An 18,261-nucleotide genomic window follows, 5' to 3' on the forward strand; every position below is an offset into this window, starting at 1 on the left:
GAAGTCCTGCTTGGGCTGTGAAGCTTTCTTTGTGTCCTTGGGCCACTGAATGACTCTCTGACGAAGAGAGCTGTGGTACTTGAAAGCTTCTGCTACAATAAAGTTGGTTAGTCTTAAAGGTGCTGCTGGACTCTTTACTATTTTCTCAGCCTGAAGTGACCCACAGAGTTTTTGTAAGGATAAAATGAATGTGGCCTTTGGAAGAAGAATGAGGTTGTAGGTCAGAATTTTCCAGTTGCATTTCACAAGAACAAAATTTAGTGTGAGCCACAAAATTCGGCCTCTTGAGAATTAAGAGCCTGCAAGTGGCATGGAAAGGAAATGTCTGCCACAGGAACAGGGAAAATGGCTGCCATGCGGGCCAGAAAATCTGAATTTTCTCACCCACATAGCAGCCATCCAGGCTTCATTCTTTCTCAAAACATCAGAGCAAAGCAGGTTTGAGAAATATTGGGGGAAAGCTGGGAGAACCACCTGATGCACACAAAAATATCATGATGCAGGGGGAAAAATACAGCTTCCCAAAAGCATTGAACTCGGAGCATATAACCCATGATGAGGCTACTGAAGCTCCATTTTCAGAAAATCCAAAATTGAGATTGGATTCCAAAAATGCTTGAGACAGGATTGTGGAATGCTGTACTCCATTTCTCTGAGATGGAGGTGGATCCATGCAATTAATTCTCAAATTTGGGCTGCACTTGAAATTAAACTAGTGTAAGTATAGGTGAGAAATGCCTTTATTGTTATGTTATATACAGCTCTCTCAGCTACACCCACCTCACAGGGTGATTGTCGTGAGGATAATAACAACACACTTTGTAAACCACTCTGAGTATGGCATTGAGTTGTCCTAAGGGTGGTATATAAATCGAATATTATATTTATTATTAAAAATTTTAACATTTTATGTTGCATATAAATAGAAAAATAGTGACTATTGGAGACTGGAATGAGCATTTTGCCATAGGATGTAATTACTTTTCTTTCAAAAACAGGAGGTTTGGTCTTGTTTGCAGTCCTCACACTGGTGATGGATATATTTAAGACGGGATATTATTCCAGTTTCTCTCAGTGTCTGACAGCCATCAAAATAATCTATCCAATTGTGCAGGCTATATTTGTAATCGTGCAGGTGAGTGTGGATCTCCTCGTTGTTCTAGGCATATAAGGAACAATCTGTGGGGTAATGGTATTCAACAGGGAGTTCTTCTGACCTCGCTTTGGCTTCTTGGTTGCCAGGCCATAGCCAGCAGTCCCACAGTGGAGATGAGGATGGATCCCGGTGTGCTTACATCACTTCTAGAAGTGACACAGTGGATGCTGTAGCATTTTGCAAAAACTCCATAGTTTTACCACTTTTTTTTTTTACTAGAAGTGACATAAATGCACCAGCACAGTGCAGGTACACTGCCCCATTTCCTCCTCTAGATGCCAGCAGGCAAAGAAAGAAGATACCGTTTGATCTCCCACTATAGCTGGAGACCTGGGTTCCGTATTTCTTAGTGGAAACACACACGCACCAAACCTTTTTAGCTGAGATGAAGAAGAAGATCAGATTGATGCTGGTCCTTTGAGCTCCTGGACTGTATCTGTCCTCATTCCGAATCAGAAGGGCCATGTCTGTTAAGAAGAGATCCAATCACTTTCTAAGATTACCCCTTTCTCTTTCATTTGGCCTCAGCTTCCAGACTTTGGGCCAAACTAGATGTGACAGCATTCTCATGTCCACCACAGGGATGCAGCCACCATTTTAAAGTGATTTTAAAATGCTGTGAGAATCAGGTCTGCATTCATGGTGGGCTGATTGTTTACCCCCTCCCCCCCCACACACACACCTTATCAGTTGCCAGAATGGCTGTCCCCACCCCCAGCAGATTGTTTGGCACTTGAAAATGTGCGGGGGGGGGGGACAAGAGCACCTCAACCCACTGCACCGCAGGATTGGGCCCTCACAGCATCCTTAAATCACTTTAAAATAGTGGGGGCCTCCTCAGAGCAGGTGGGTGTCCCCAGATACAAGGGCACCATCATGTCTAGTTTGGTCCTTAGGTAGTTACTGCAATCCTCTGCTCTTGTTTTTGGCACTGCATTTGGACTTGGAAAGTCTTGTGGTCCTGGAGAATTCTAGATCAGTACAGAAATACCCAGCACTGATGAGGTCCATCACGCTGTAGCCCTTCAGGGTCATGGTCTATAGGCGCTTGATCATAGCCAGTTACAGTTAGCTTTTTATCTGCCTAGCACATTTTTTACTCCACTCTTTCTCCAAAGAACATGGAATGGTGTATCTGGTTGTCTCTTCCTCATTTTATCTTCACAGAAACCCTGGCCGTTTCCACACACTCTTAAAGGGATGGTACACTCACCAAACACTTTTCTCACTCACTACACCCGTCTCCGATTTCAAAGCGGTGGCAAGCTGTTTGGCTTCCATTTTTTCGGCATCTTTTCGGAGGTGCAGGAAAGTGTGGGAAATTGTTCTCAGAAAAGGTGCTGAAAAAACAGAAGCCAAACAGCCTGCTTCTGCTTTGAAATCAGAGATGTGCAGAGTGAGTGAGAAAAGCCGCCAGCGTTCGGTGAGTGGGCTGTCCCTTTGTATGGAAACGGCCCCTGTGTGGTAGGTTGCTAAAAGTTTATGACTAGCCCAATGAAAATTTGTGACAGTCAGAGGATTTAAATTTGGGTCCTTCCAGATCAATAGCTGACATTCTAACCACTGAATCTCACTATGGTTCCTGTTTTCCCAATTTATGTGGACTAACTTCTGAGCATTCAGTACAATTAAAGAGAACTTCAAGACCAATATTGGTTGTAAAAAAACCCTGTAGCATGGAAACAAAAGTTACTATAAAAGTAGATTCAACTCTGCTTGATCTACATTAGCAGTGGATGAATGATACATTAAACAACACAAAACAACCTAAAACTACCTAGTAAGATCATATAAAAAGCAACAGATATCAAACAGTAACACATAGTAAAATCTATGGTTCATATCCCTCTACTGATACATGAACACTCAGCTAAAGAAACATTCTTATATGCAGATAAAAAAAGAATGTGGTCTGCCAGGAATAAAAAGGGAAACAGCTCTCTTAAAATGTGCATAGATTACATCAGTGTGTAATATATTCAACTATACACAACTTTAGAAATTAGTTGTACAGGCAGCTAGCTAAGAATTAGATCCTGGTGGTGGGATTGCTCTTCACTGGAATCGTACTTTGAAAGCATTACCTCTGATGGTCCTACAGTTGCACCCAGGCACCAGGCACATAAGCAAGGAATAGGCACAGGTGAGCTGAAGCTATGCTGTGGCTTATGGGTGGGAAGGAAGCCAAACGGGGTCTCACTATGCATGAAAAGTCGAAATTATTCTCACATTTGTTATCTCAAAGGGTTTTTTTATGTTTTGGTCCATTCAAAAACTATGTTTCTACTTTTTCACATATGCAACAGAGTTTTATTTACATATCTCAGGGCCAAGCTACACATGACGAATGACACTTGAACAGCAAGTGTATTTCTCCCTGCCCACTTGCCCTCCACTCAATCCACTTGCCGTTCAAGTGTCATTCGTCATGTGTAGCTTGGCCCTTAGAAGATTTGGTTTTCTCCTTCCAAAGATAGTTGAATGTTTTTTAAAAAATCAGAAAAGTTATGACAATCCTTTATTAAGTGTATTCCTAACCTTAACATTTACATTTTGATGTGCATTTTAATCATTGTGCCTCTGAAAACTATCTTTTAAAAATGCCTTCTAGTTTGTTTGCTGCAATGGAAAACTGATATTATTGTTTTATCAGCTGTACAGTAAACATTTGGGGGGGAATTTCACCCAATACTGTTCTGCAAAAGAGATTTAGATGTAACATCTGGGAACAGAGCTACTTCTAGATGAAAAATGTATCTGTAGAATCTGTATCTGGGAGATACAAGATGTCTTCTAGGAAAACCTGCCAGGCTTTTGAGACCTCAATAAGGTTTGCCTGCCAAAATGTTTCAGTTGAAGGAGAATAAGTATTTCCAACTGTGAACTGGATGAAAGAGCGGAAATTGCCTCAAAATTCTTCCCCCCCCCCTTGCCTCTCTTCTGTTATCCTTCCATTAATTCATTTCACGTTTCTTGAGAAAAGCACCAAAGGACATTTTTAATATATTAGTTTCAAATTTCTTTTATTCATATCAAAGGAAACAGCACATAGAGGCCGTTTTCACACTACTAACCTGCTTCCACAACATTGTGCAAAAACCGCGGAAGATAGCATCTTCTCGCGAGAGTTTTGCACAATGTTGCGCAAAACTCTTGCGAGAAGACGCTATCTTCCGCTGTTTTTGCGCAACGTTGCACAACGTTACGGAAGCAGGTTAGTAGTGTGAAAACGGCCAGAGTTTTACAGAACTGAAAAACTTAATTTCCAATGGTCAGTAAGCAACATCATATAAATCTCTGCGATTATTTTTCCCTTCCCTCTTATAACAAGATTATACAATAATATTCTGTTTTTCTCTAGACTTACTTTCTCTGGGTTTCTGCCAAAGACTGTGTACACGTGCACCTGGATGTTACCCGGTGAGTATCGAGAGACCACCACCACCACGGGAAGTCTTTCTGTACTTTTCTTCCATTTTGCCTGATTTTGCCCAGCTGAAGAGGAACCAAATCCAAATCTCAGTCTAATATCTGCTGCAATATCAGCAGTACTGAATTGCAATTATTACAATACTGGAAGATCGTATTATAAGGATTTTAACTTTTCCTTCCTCTCATCCACACATCCATTATTTTGAGTTCATTCTATGCAAGGTATACAATAAGGGAAAGAGGTGGTGAGGTGGTATGTTCTAGGATCTGGGGCACCCAACTTTGAAGCCCCACTCTGCCACGGAAGCTCGCCCGGTAACCCTGGGGCAGGTTTTTTTAGGGTGGTAATACTGTGGTTTTTAATTATAAGCGGCCTTGAACAGAACTCTGAAAAGGCACCAGAGATATATTCTAAATAAATGAGTACATACTCTCAGCCTAGCCTACTTCACAGGTTTGTTGTTGTGAGGATAAATGGGGAGGCCGCCATACATGCTATGACGAGCTTCATGGAGGAAAGGGAGGATAAAAATTAAATAGAGAAAAACAAGCCATTCACAGAAAATAATTTACTACGCTTCTGCTTTACTAGCCCAAGCCAGTGCGTATATAAACACTGTTCTTAATCATATTGACGTGCATGGACTACGAGGGAAATTATCTGAAGCATTTTCTTTTTAATTTGTCCAAATAGACATAAAATGAAGGTAGCTGTATTGGCCCATTAGCCTTTGTACCCAGAAAGCATACTTTAATAATGTAGTGCAGCAGTTCAGCAGATTCCGAAGCAAATCATAAACATTTTTTAAAAAAACTTTTGACAGTTGCAATGCTAAAAAAAAATCAACCTTCACTTAAATATTTCGTTTTGATGATCAAATAATAGAATAGCAGAAACCCACTAGGCAAGAATAAACAATCCGTTAAGAAAAGATAATGTTCTTGGTTTCAGCCTATATACCAGTTTGGTGTAGTGGTTAAGAGCGCGGGACTCTAATCTGGAGAACTGGGTTTGATTCCCCACTTCTCCGCTTGAAGCCAGCTGGGTGACCTTGGGCTAGTCATGGCTCTCTGGAGCTCTCTCAGCCCCACCCACCTCACAGGGTGTTTGTTGCTGTGGGGATAATAATAACATACTTTGTAAACTGCTCTGAGTGGGCATTAAGTTGTCCTGAAAGGTGGTATATAAATTGAATGTTGTTATTAAAATCACTTTCCTTCTCAATAGAATGTCTCCAATGACATCAAAACATGAACTGCAACATATATTTTTCTTTGTTTTATTTAAAATATTTATATGCCATCATTCCACCTAAAAGCAGTATCCCCAAGGAGCAAACAACAGATCATTAAAATATTAAAATTACATTTTAAAAACATATAGATACAGTAATAAATACAGTAAAAATATAGACATATACACACACAGCCAGGGAGGAAAGCCAATAAGAGGTTACTGGGGGTACACCAAATGAACAAGTCTTCACCTGCTGGTGGAAAGTAACAGAAGGAGAAAGGTGACTGTCCCTGGGAAGAAAGTTCCAAAGTTTTGGTGCCACAACCAAAAAGGCCCTTTCTCAGGTTGCCATCTGTCTAGCCTCAGATGGCAGGGGCGCACAAAGCAAAGCACCAGAAGATGACTTGAGTTGATGGGTAGGTTCATACGTGAGAAGGCAGTCCTTAAAGTAGGCTAGCCCCAAGCCGTATAGGATTTTAAAGGTCAATACCAACACCTTGAATGGGGCCCAGAGCAAATTGGGAGCCAGTGCAAATGGAACAAGACTGGAATGATATGGTCCTTATGACCCACTCCAGTCAATACTCTGGCCATAGCATTCTGTACCAATTTCAACTTCTGGACAGTCTTCAAGGGCAGCCCCACATAGAGTGCATTACAGTAATATAATCTGGATGTTATCAGGGCATGTACCACAGTAGCAAGAACTTTCCTGCCCAGGAAGGGATGCAGCTGGCTCATCAGCCAGAGTTACTGCTGCCACCTGTTTATCTAACATGAGACCCAGGTCCAGCAGTACCCCCAAGCTACAATGCTTCTTTAGGCAGAATGCAACCCTATCCAGAGATATCCCCATTTATGGATCAAATCTTTCTCCCACCAGTAGTGTCTCTGTCTTTTTCTGGATTAAGTTTCAGTTTGTCAGCCCTCATCCATTCCAAAACAGCCTCCAGGCACCTCTTCATGGTTTTCACAGCCTGTCTGGGATCTGCTGGAAGTGTGAGAAAAAGCAAAGCATCACCTCATATTGGTGACAACACAGCCCAAATCTCCACATGACTTCTCCCAGCTGCTTTACAGAGATTTTAAAAAACTTGGGGGATAAACTAGCATCTTGTGGAACCCCATAGGCAAGAGGCCAAAGGGTGGAGCGACAGTCCCCCAGTACCACACCCTGAGACCTCCCGAAACTGCAATACAGTGCCTTCCAATCCCAATCCCAAAAGGCAGTCCAGAAGTATACCATGATCAATGGTATCAAGAGCCATGGAGAGGCCCAGAAGAAGTAACGTCTGCATCTCCCTGTATATGCCATCCATTAGGACAACCAAGGGCATTTCAGTCCCATGGCCAGGCCTGAAAACAGAGTGGAATGGATCCAAACAATCTGCTTTGTTCAGGAATCCCTGAAGTTTCCCGGCCACCACTTGTTCAGTCATCTTGCTCAGGAATGATACATTTGAGAGTGGGCAGTAGTTATCCAACTCTCCTGGGTCTAGAGTAAGTTACTTTAGGAGTGGGTGCACATTGCCTGCTTCAGGGCAGGGGCAACCACCCCCTGTCTCAGGGAGGCATTTACTGTCCCTGGACCCAGTCTGCCAGCATCCCCCTCACTGATTTAAGCAGCTGGGAAGAGCAAGGGTCATACAAGCAGGTAGTAGGTCTCAAACTTCCTCGAATCCTGTCCATGTATTCAGAATGGACAAACTGAAAGGTATCCCACACAACCGGACAAATCAGTAACCTGAGACCATCCAATCTACTACTGCTAATGTAGAGTCTAAGAGCCAAGCTACAAGTGACGAATGACACTTGCCTGGCAAGTGAACATACTCACGTGTATTCTTCCCTGTTCACTTGCCATTCACTTGCGCTCCACTTGCTCTCCACTTGCCAGGCAAGTGTCATTCGTCACTTGTAGCTTGGCTCTCTGTCGGAATGCATATGACAAATTTTATCCAGAAAGTATTTGGCCAAAGGATCACAGTAGGCCATTTAAAAAGATGTTCCAAAAGATGGGAGCACTCTGGGCTTCCATTATACATTCTACTACAGGAACAAACCCTAAAGGCTTCAAGTTTACTTCTGCAAACATGACTCTCCGTTCCCTCCTCCATTCACATTCGCCAAGAGAGTTGTTTGTGCTTCTCCTGCAAACCAGGTTTCCAAACGACTTTAAAGTAACTTAAACCTGATTTGGAATCCTGGTTTGCAGGACAAACTACCATTTGCCAGTTCAGATGTAACTGTCAGTAGAATTAAATCAAATCATCACAGAAATGAGATTTTAGAAATTCAAGATCTGCTGACTATTTGGATTCAGTTCTAGAAAGGTAAAGCATTATAGTAGAGAAGCATTATATTACAGATTATCCCTTATTCCACAATATTAAATCCATAACTACATATACTCATATAAAGCTAGTTTAGTTGTTCTGCCTATATAGTGTGTGATCTGCTAAACACAGCCGTTTACTATGTCTACGTGACGGTAGATTTCCTCTCTCTACCTTCATTCCCTGCCTTTCCCCAGGGGCAGAATTAGTCAAAATTATCCCTTCTGGTGGCAGAAGTGCATTCTACAAAATGAAAATGCAAGCCGAATAACTTATGCTTTCTTTATCTTTATACTTGAAGATCTTACATTGTTTTGGTAATCTGAAAAAGAGCCCTGTGATGTTGACCAATATAGTTTGCTTTGTAATCAACCTTATCTTAATTTCATCATTTTCCTTTCTCTTCTACAGATGTGGTTTGATGGTCACCTTGACCACCAATTTAGCAGTGTGGATGTCGGCAGTAACAGATGAGTCGGTGCATAAGGCCCAAACAAAGAATCCAAATGGCACACACAGAATGTGTAAGTGACACATGAAAGAGAATCCATTTAGAATCACATTAAAAACTAATATAGCCACACTCACTTGGGAGCCAGTTTTATGGAAGTTTGCTTATATAAAAGATCAATTTATTCAAGAACTCATTTCAGTGGAAATGTCCACACAGAGAGGCTGAAAGTCTCAATCAGCCCCATATCTTTCTTATTCCTTGAAGATCTTTAAGGCTGGGAGAGAGCCCATTTTTCCTCCTCTGGTCTGTTGCTCAACTGTGCAGTGTGCCTTGATACAATTTTCAGCAGTGTGCTTTGATACTACCATGCTTCTTACCAGCACTGTGAGTGGGTAATATACACACTGGTTTTCTGGCAGTAACCAGGGCTTTTTTTCAGGGGGAATGCGGGGTAACGGAGTTCCGGAACCTCTTGAAAATGGTCACATGGCTGGTGGCCCCGCCCCCTGATCGCCAGACAGAGGGGAGTTTAGAGTGCCTTCCGCGCCGCTGGAGCGGTGCGGAGAGCAATCTAAACTCCCCTCTGTCTGGAGATCAGGGGGCGGGCCCACCAGCCATGTGACCTTTTTCTCCAAGGGCAACCAACTGAGTTCTGCCACCTCTTTTCCCAGAAAAAAAGCCCTGGCAGTAACCATTGCTGCTTCCTGCTAAAGCTGGAGGAAATAGGCCCAAAGACAAACTAGAATAAGCACTAGTTTATTTGTTGATGCTGCCAGTCTGAATTTTGCCCTGGATTTTGCAAATAGTTTGTCTAAACAAATAGATCCTAATTAGCTACAGAGCTGTCAGCGGGAGGTGCCCTGTAACAGAATGTCTGCATAGCTGTTCAAGGTGTGTGCATGCCTAAGCAGGATTATACTTTTAAGGAGTTCGTAGATGTTCCTCAGCTTCGTGCTCTTAAATCTCTCATTTCTGGATTTTCTTAGCCTGGGGAGAAATAAATGCCAGTTATTAAAGCAGTGGATTTACTTCGTCCCAGGGAAAATGAATGCTTTTGCAGAAGGCTCTCCTGTCCCATCTCTCTATTTCCCCTGTAATAAAGAGATGGGGAAGAGAGTGTGTGAGTTTCTGCAGATGTAGCTTCTCCCAATATTTCCCCTGGACTTTATTTATTTATTTATTTATTTTATTTATATTCCGCCTTTCTCACTGAGACTCAGGGCAGATTACATAGTGTGAGATTAGTACAATCAGTGGCAAGGACAAGGGCAGGCATTTCCATACAGTTTCAAGAACATTTCCATAAACAATGTCATGGGGTAAAAGAATATAAGTTTACAAAGATATAGTATTAGCAAGGATCCAGTATGGGGTTGAGGAATTGCTGAAACAGAACCTAATCAATTCTAGGACTTACATTGAACAACATAAAGCACAGGTAGGATACAGGAAGACATATTTAAAACAACAGATAATATGTAAGGCAACATAATGGTGAAATCTATAGTTTCTAACTCATTAGTAATAGCCAAATAGCTAAGGATGCCAACCTCCAGACTACAAGGACCAGTTCTCGTGGAGAAAATGGCTGTTTTGGAGGGTGGACTGTGGGGCATTATTCCCTGCTGAGGTTCTCCCCCTCCCCAAGTTCCATGTTTCCAAGGTCCCACTTCCAAATCTCCAGGAGTTTCGCAATCTGGAGCTGGCAACCCTATGAGGTCCTAAAATATTCTCCACACCCTCAAAAAACCTTAGAGGCCTGAAATGTATAAGAGAATAGAGTTGATTCAGAAGAAGCAACCCTCATTTCAATGCCATTCAAAAATGTTGTGAGTACGTTTCTCATCAACGTTCTCTTGTGTCAAGAAATGTGCAGGTTGCTGAAAGTTCAACATGATTCTCTTTCCTCCACTGCAGATGAGATAAGGAGCAGCCCTTCAGAGAGCTGTAGCTGCGATGGAAATCTCTGCCGTGTCTTCCAAGATGGCTATTTTTGGATGTATCCCTTCAACATTGAGTACAGCCTCTTTGCTTCCGCCATGGTCTATGTTATGTGGAAGAATGTTGGCCGCCTCATAGACCACCATGAAAACCCTATGCACCACCTGAAGTTCAAACTTTTCAAAAAGACTTTCTTTGTGGGCACCATCCTAGGGCTTTTGGTACTGGTGACTGGGATAGGGGTCCTGATTGTTTATGAAATTCAGGTAAATAACAAGAACCCAGTCGGGAAAAAGGAGCAGGCACTCATGATGTATTACATCTTCAACATTGTTTGCCTGGGCCTGACGTCGCTTGCCTCTATTGGGGGCTCCATCGTTTACAGGTTTGACAAGAGAGACATGGACCGTCACAAAAATCCAACTAGGACTTTGGATGTAGCCCTGTTGATGGGCGCAGCCTTGGGACAATATGCTATATCTTATTACTCTATTGTGGCCATAGTGGCCAGTATGTCAAGGGATACTATCAGTGCTCTTAACTTGAGCTATTCCTTGCTGATGATTGCTCAGCACACATTCCAGAACATTTTTATCATAGAAGGCCTCCATCGGCAGCCTGCAGAAGAGGAAAACAAAGTTGATCCTCAGCAGAAGGAGATCTACGGGCTCACGTTTGTCAATATGAATGCTGTATCCCTTCGTGTCCCTGACAGTGGAAGTGCCTTGCCATCTGCCACATCCCCAACGATAGCGATTCAAGCACCTTCTGAAGTAATAAATTCCATAAAGTTTTCCAAGGAAGTGAACTGGAGGAGGAGATTCCTGAAAGAGATCTCATCGTTCCTGCTGCTGTGTAATATAATTGTAAGTACATCACACAAAAAGCATCTTGCTTAAGCCCCCTGGATCATTCAGCCAAGGGCCCATTATAAAGATAACCTGTATTCTTTTTTTCACTACCTTGCATCAAAGCATGCAGAGGCATTTAACTCCTCTTAGAGGGGAAAGGATATATAAGGCTTCAGTTATATTCAGAGCTTCAAAAGTGTTACCGAACTAAAATATTTTCACATCCTAGAATGTGTTAACTTCAATGGAATCTTTCCCGTTGTGCATGGAGCCTACCTTTCCTATTCTTCTTAATGCAGTTTTGCAGCACTTTATAAACTTTAACTCTCCCCTGGCCCCAGAGAATGAATATACATTCAGCTGAATAAATGTACATACTGCATTTTGAAAAGGCAGACATAAGAAGAGGATAAGCCAGGTTAGTGCTTCGGTGTTTAGATTACTGACCAGTAGATCTCTTTAATGTAACTTAGTACACAAAACATGCTGATGTGCAGGGCCAATGTGCAGAAGAGGAGTATACGTGTGCTATCATAGAATCATACGGTTGGAAGGTACCTCTAGGGTCATCTAGTCCAACCCCCTGCACAATACAGGAAATTCACAACTACTTCCCCCAGAAGGTGGGAATGAATGAATAAATGAACGGACCTCTTAACTGTTGGGTATCACTTGATGATTAAGGGAGCTATCCAAAGCAGGTTTACAAGAAGTCCTATTTGATTCAATAGGCTTATGCCCAAGAAAGTATTCTTAGGACTTCAACTTAACAGTGCCATCTTGTGCAGAATTACTCCACTCAAAGGCCATTGATTTCATAGGACTGCACTGTAAGGATGCAACACTATACATAATATTTGGCAATAAATCTTTTTGAACAAAGAGGTACTTATATGTGAAGTCATATAGGGGCTGTGGGTCAATGGCAGAGCATCTGCCTGGCTTGCAGGAGGTCCAGGTGCTCACTTGTGACACACATGCTGACTCTGCCTTCTCTGAGAGCTAAGCTACAAGTGAGGAACGACACTTGAATGGCAAGTGAACAGACTCACGTGTATTCCTCCCTGTTCACTTGCGCTCCACTTGATCATGGAGGAACAGGGAGGAATACACATGAGTCTGTTCACTTGCCATTCAAGTGTCATTCCTCACTTGTAGCTTGGCTCTGAAGTGAAGTTGCCATATGTGGGCACAGTAGAATGTATGTACGTAAAGGCTATATGTGTGTTGGCTGTCCCTCTGTAGTGAAGAACATTGGGATCACATGTCCCTGATCACAAAGCCTATGGGCGTCCAGCTTGTATGTACAATGTGCATGTGTCTGGGTGAATGTGCATGGGATGGAGTGGGTCTAGCATGTTCAGTCACGAGAGGGTGATAGGTCCAATGTACTCACTCTCATGGTATTTGTGTTGCCCTGTATACCTGTGTACAGGGCTGACATTGTAAAGGTGAGGGGGAAGCGGAGGTTGATTTGCAGCTGATCTGCATGTATGTTTGAATGCACTCTAGTATATAATCTGAGGAGAAGCCAGTTTTATTTTTCTACTTTAGACACTTTGCACCTCAGAGAATATCTTTCAGAAAATTTATAAAAGCATAAAAATGCCCAAGCATTATGAGTGAGAGGCTGCCCTGATTGAATAGAGATATTGGCTTCCTGTCTCCTAACAATGCTAATTTCTTCACACCCACTACCACTCTGCATACCCTATCCTATTCAGTCACACCTGCCATTTTCATTCACCAGCTATTATTGTTCAGCTTCTGCAATCACTCCACTCTCCAAGATATAAGGACAGATGGACTCCCATTCTAGCTGTATCTGAAGAAGTGAGCTGTGGCTCACAAAAGCTCATGCCCTACCACAAATTTTGTTAGTCTTATCGGTGCTACTGGACTCTTGCTCTTTTCCACATGATGATTTTTCCTTGCTTGGACAGCAGGAAGCCCCTGCAGTAAAGGGGAGCCTAGAGATGACATTGTGCCAGATCTATGTGGGTCTCACCACATGAGACAAAATGCACTCGAATTACATGGGTAATCCGATTGTATTTTGTAACTCGAGTGTATTTGAGTGTAATTCAAGTGTTATTCAAGTGTATTTTGTCTCATGTGGTTTGACCTAGAACGTAGCTATCCTGGCTCTCCCCCTTTACTCTGGAGAAAATGTAAACCTCTTATGCTCCAAAGTAGAGGGTCAACTGGGGGGTGGCTGCAGGTGGAGCCATCCATTTGGACACTCCTCTGCAGCCACCGTGGGGAGTCGGTGAAACTGAGCACCACCGTGAAAATGGGGAAACTAAGCACCACATTTCCTCTCCCCTCGACCCTTTAAAGAGCTTTTTTTCATTATTGTTTTTTACTGAGCCACACTAGATAAAGGACATTAAAGGGGATTGTGGACTGTGAAGGCCTCTGTACGATGAAGAGGTATGATAGCAGCAAGCAGAGCATTCAGTGCAGGAGCAGATCATATGCCTGTTTTTTAAAATAATTTAATCCAAATTCAATCATTGGGATTTTGCATAATTTTGACTTTGTAAAGGGGATTAAAAGAACAGCCACTCAAGGAACATTCAAGAAGGAAGAAGTTCTGATGGTAGAAACACATCGGAGCATTTGGGTTCCAGGTTTGCCTAAAGCTTACTGGAGTTCAGCTACACGTGTTGGTACATTGGGGTGTGTGAATATAGATAGTATCATGTGAGTGCACACCAAGACTTTTGTGGATTGGGGCCCACTTATTTCCCATAAAAAATCTTTACAATCATATTGTGCTTTTCTCATCGTTTCCCGCTTGCTGAGCTTGTGTTCTTTTTTCCCTTTTTCCCCCAAACAGCTCTGGATCATGCCAGCTTTTGGAGCCCGTCCACAGTTTGATAACGACCGGGAGCGCAATTTCTATGGCTACCCTATGTGGGCTGCCATTGTGGACATCTGCCTTCCCTTTGGCATCTTCTACAGGATGCATGCAGTGGCCAGCCTGCTGGAGGTCTACGTCATGTCTTAAGAGGAAGATGAGGAATTTACTATGTGAACCCACATTTCTCTCATCTCTCAGGATTGAAAGCCTGAATAACTGAGGGGATTTGAGATTTACTGGGGTGTCAAGTCCTAGTGATTAGTGGGCATTACTCCATAATACTCATGACAAAAAAAAGGAAAAGATTGTTTTGGGGCTGTTGTTGCTTATTTGTTTCTGTGTTTTTGTTTTATTCAAGTTACCCCTTTTCTTCATCCAGCTGATAAGGGGTCTTCAACTCCAATGACTTTTCTTGAAAAATGTTGATGTGAAGCCGGCCTAATTCTTGATTGCTTTAAGGGTCCCTTTGACTCTGTTTAAACAATCTGGGGTAGTTAGTTCAACTTGAAAGAAGAACTGAGTAAATGTTGAAGACCATTGAAGCCACTGGGGCATCCATTACTCCTCTGTAGTCCGGATGGCTTCACATGTTCCTGTTCAGTTCCTTTGTCTCTTCTTCTAAGGAAGATCAAAATCCAGTGACTCGCACAAGACGCAGGAACATGATCCTCTTGAGTGTACATAAGTATAAACGTGAAGTCTCACAGATTTCAGCAGAACTCAGTTTCTGTCCTGAATCGGGGCCTGTAGACTGTGAAAGCTGATAGATAATTGTTATCAAGGGGGTATGGAAGATATATTTTTAAAAGTAGCTTGATGATTTTTTTAAATGAGCCTATTTTTATAAAAAAAAAAATATTTATTGATTTTCATTATGACAATAAAAAATTGACTCAAAGAACCATAACGCAGACACCAATGAACTCAGCACAGTGGTAATGCTCAAATTGCAGCTGAGACTAGAGGATGTTGACACCTTACCTGATGCGAGGGCACTTACACCTCCGAAGTTGTATGGGGATAGCTTTCTCCTCAACCCTTCAAACACCTCTGAAGGATCTCTTTCCAATGATGTGTGAGGTTTTGCAAATACATCATCTTCTCTCGTCTGTAGTTAGCACCACAGGACCCATCTCATTGCCCACCAACATCTCGGGAGGAAATTGGTGGGGGGAAGGAACATGTACTGGCTGGCACCTGGCCAGCGCTCCAGGTCCCATCTCTCATTTTCTCCTGGGGCAGCCCTAACCCATAAGATAGCCCAAACAAGGCCTAGCTGTTCTTCACAGATAAAAGCCTTCTCTTATGTATTCACAAACACAAATACACAACAATTTTTTGGCTAATACAAAACTTGGGATAATATAACTTGCAACACTGATGTCTCGAGATACTCTTCATTAGGGTGGCCTGGTCCCCTTAACCTCTCCGCAGGAATGGGGGAGAACCTGGCACTTACCTTCCTGATCTTCTTGCATGCACACAAAGCACATGTGCTGTCCCGGCAGGTGAGATGATGTCACCTGGGGGAACGCGCCCACCATACACTGGCCTGGGAGGTTTTCCGGGGTCTTCCTCCCCCTCCACTAGCCGGGTGATTGGCAGCTAGGGGCAGAGGGTGGAAGCGAGGGATCCCCTGCCCCCATTGGGGAACCTGGCAACCCTACTCTTCATTATTAGGTTGGATCGTCTTGTTATACTATCTCATAAATGCTATGCAATGGGTAGGGTACAAATCAAGGATTAGGGGTTTGATCTTTTAAAAGAATTGTGGTGTTTTGGGCCACTCCACCTCAAGTGATTTTGGGATGACGGTCAACCTGTAGGTAGTTGAGTTAGAGCCCTGTGCAGCTATGATTTAAATGTATCCTATGGCAAGATATAATGGAGTTCTGTGGTTGGAAACTACAGCTGCAAAATTAAGATGGAAGATAAAAACGGTTGGGATCATCCAGCTCCACTCCAAAAAAATATGTTGTGGTTGTCTGCCAAATTTCTAACTGTTCCAGTATCAGTTTTGAAGGTCCCAGTTCCAGCAAGGAATATAGCAAAATATAAACTGTTATTACAGCATGTAGTAGATTCAGGGGCTTCACTGACCATGTAAGCTTCTGCACATGGCACGGCAGAATGGCAGCACTGGATTATGACCATGTAGGAAGTCTCTGCCCATGCACATTAAACTCTAGTCTTGGTATACCCTCCCAAACCCATGATATGTCTTCTGGGATTCCACAGTCCCTAGTGCATTCTGTGACCAGAACCACAAGGTGGCCACCAAGTTCATTCTGGGCAATAGCTGGTGGCATCTCCAGTGGAGAGAGGCTAAAAAGCATTTAAAGATCTGGAAGAGCTCGGCAAGGGCTATGTTTAAATCATGGGAAGATCTGAATGAAATTCTACAGACTGTGTGGTGTGAGAAGTGAAAGTTAATGATCACACCCCTACCACTCCTAGTGGATGCTTTTTCTTATGAAATTGTATGTACAATGGAAAGAAATGTCATTTTGTTGTTTAGAAAATTCCAAGAGTGGGGGGATGACAATAGATTGCAAAACTGTTTCCCATGGTAGCTTGAGCATCTCAAATGAAAGAATAAAAGAAAATCATGGCACATCATCCTGCAGGTTTTGTTCTCTTCTCTTGAAATTCATACCCTCTTGTTGAACAGGATTTACTCACTGGCACAATTCTATGCCCCTAAAGAAAATCAGCAATCAGATAAGGTGGACCAAGTTGGTATAGTATCTGGCAGTCCAACCACAAAACCAGAAGCAGCATGCCACAACGGCTAGAACATTAGATGTGAATGCAGAAAATCCGGGAGAAGAGAGCTATAATATTTATAGACGGTTCTTGCTAGTGGCTCAGCAAGAATGCGCTTCTGGGAAATGCTTTATCTTCATTGGCAGGCCCTGTTCACTAGTAGTAAATTGTGATGTCGGTGTGAATTTCACTAGGGGGTGCAATTCTCCACTAGAAATCTAAAGTAGAAACAGCTGGGTAGAAGGGCTGTAAAATCTATAAAGGCAGAAACACAAGTCATGTCATATTTTTATGAAGACCAATCCAATAATACACAAGAATGTGCAAGTTTTTGAGTTCCCCAGAAAGAAAAATCAGGTTTCAGGTTGCTGCAGGTCAGGGGCCATAAAAAACCAAGCGCAATCCTAAGCAGGTCTACTCAGAATGCTACTCAGATCTATTCAGTGGGTCTTCTTACTCCCAGGAAATTGTTGATAGAATGCTATTGTAAATATGTGAATCAGGCAGCCTGGCCCTTTGAAGTTGCTGGTTGTTGATTGTAACGTATCCAGGAATTGTGTGTATTTAATAGTAGCCAACCATATAGGTGAAGTAGGCAGTTTCCGTTCATCAGCTCCCTAATGACTTCCGTGGGAGAGAGACACCGGCAGCCAAGCCTGACAGGGTGTGGCCAGTGGCCACCGCTGAGAGCACCCACTCTGCCATGCTCCTGACAACCCCGTCAGCACCTGCCGACAGCTGTGCCAGCTCCTTGACAGACATGCAAAGGGCAAAGAAATGGCGCAGTCAACAGGTGGGCCGCAATCTCTGCAGGAGGGACACAAACATGGGGTTGTGCTGCCACCATTGCAGGGGAATTACGAGAACAAGCCCGGACGAGAACGTCTGAGCGGAGCCCCAGCATGGGCTGCTGGAAGGCCCCCAAAACAGCTGTGTTGAGTGCAGCTTTCCAGGCAACCGCCTCCATGGCAGGCATGGGCTGCTTCCCCCTGGCGATCCTCGACTGCAGAGGCCAGCATTGGGGGGGTGCAGGTGAGGGGAGAGGGGCGGCTGGTGTGAATGAACGAGCCAGGGCAACTGCCTCCCCAGCATCTCCTTACTTGTTGCACCCTTGGCCTTCCCCGAGCCAGAACTCAGGAGTTAGATAACCAAGGGAACTTCAGTGGTAGTTCTTAGACATTCTGGACTCAACTCTCTTCCCCTGAGCGAGTGCACAGAACTC

The 18,261-nt window shown here is 43.2% G+C and overlaps 1 protein-coding gene across 1 annotated transcript in view; it reads left to right on the forward strand.

The window, feature by feature from the left end:
- The window catches only part of OTOP2 (otopetrin 2), an 86,013-nt gene extending 69,137 nt beyond the window's left edge, over nt 1–16,876 (forward strand). Inside the window, exons 4-8 of the mRNA XM_054978878.1 lie at nt 999–1,135; nt 4,518–4,576; nt 8,573–8,685; nt 10,533–11,422; nt 14,250–16,876. Coding sequence (XP_054834853.1) covers nt 999–1,135; nt 4,518–4,576; nt 8,573–8,685; nt 10,533–11,422; nt 14,250–14,420 — 1,370 coding nt within the window. The 3' untranslated portion in view covers nt 14,421–16,876. The remainder of the gene's footprint in view (nt 1–998; nt 1,136–4,517; nt 4,577–8,572; nt 8,686–10,532; nt 11,423–14,249) is intronic.
- The last annotated feature ends 1,385 nt before the right edge of the window (nt 16,877–18,261 follow it).

Source organism: Eublepharis macularius, chromosome 4 (assembly GCF_028583425.1).
Source record: "Eublepharis macularius isolate TG4126 chromosome 4, MPM_Emac_v1.0, whole genome shotgun sequence".
In the NCBI taxonomy this organism is placed as follows: Eukaryota; Metazoa; Chordata; class Lepidosauria; order Squamata; family Eublepharidae; genus Eublepharis; species Eublepharis macularius.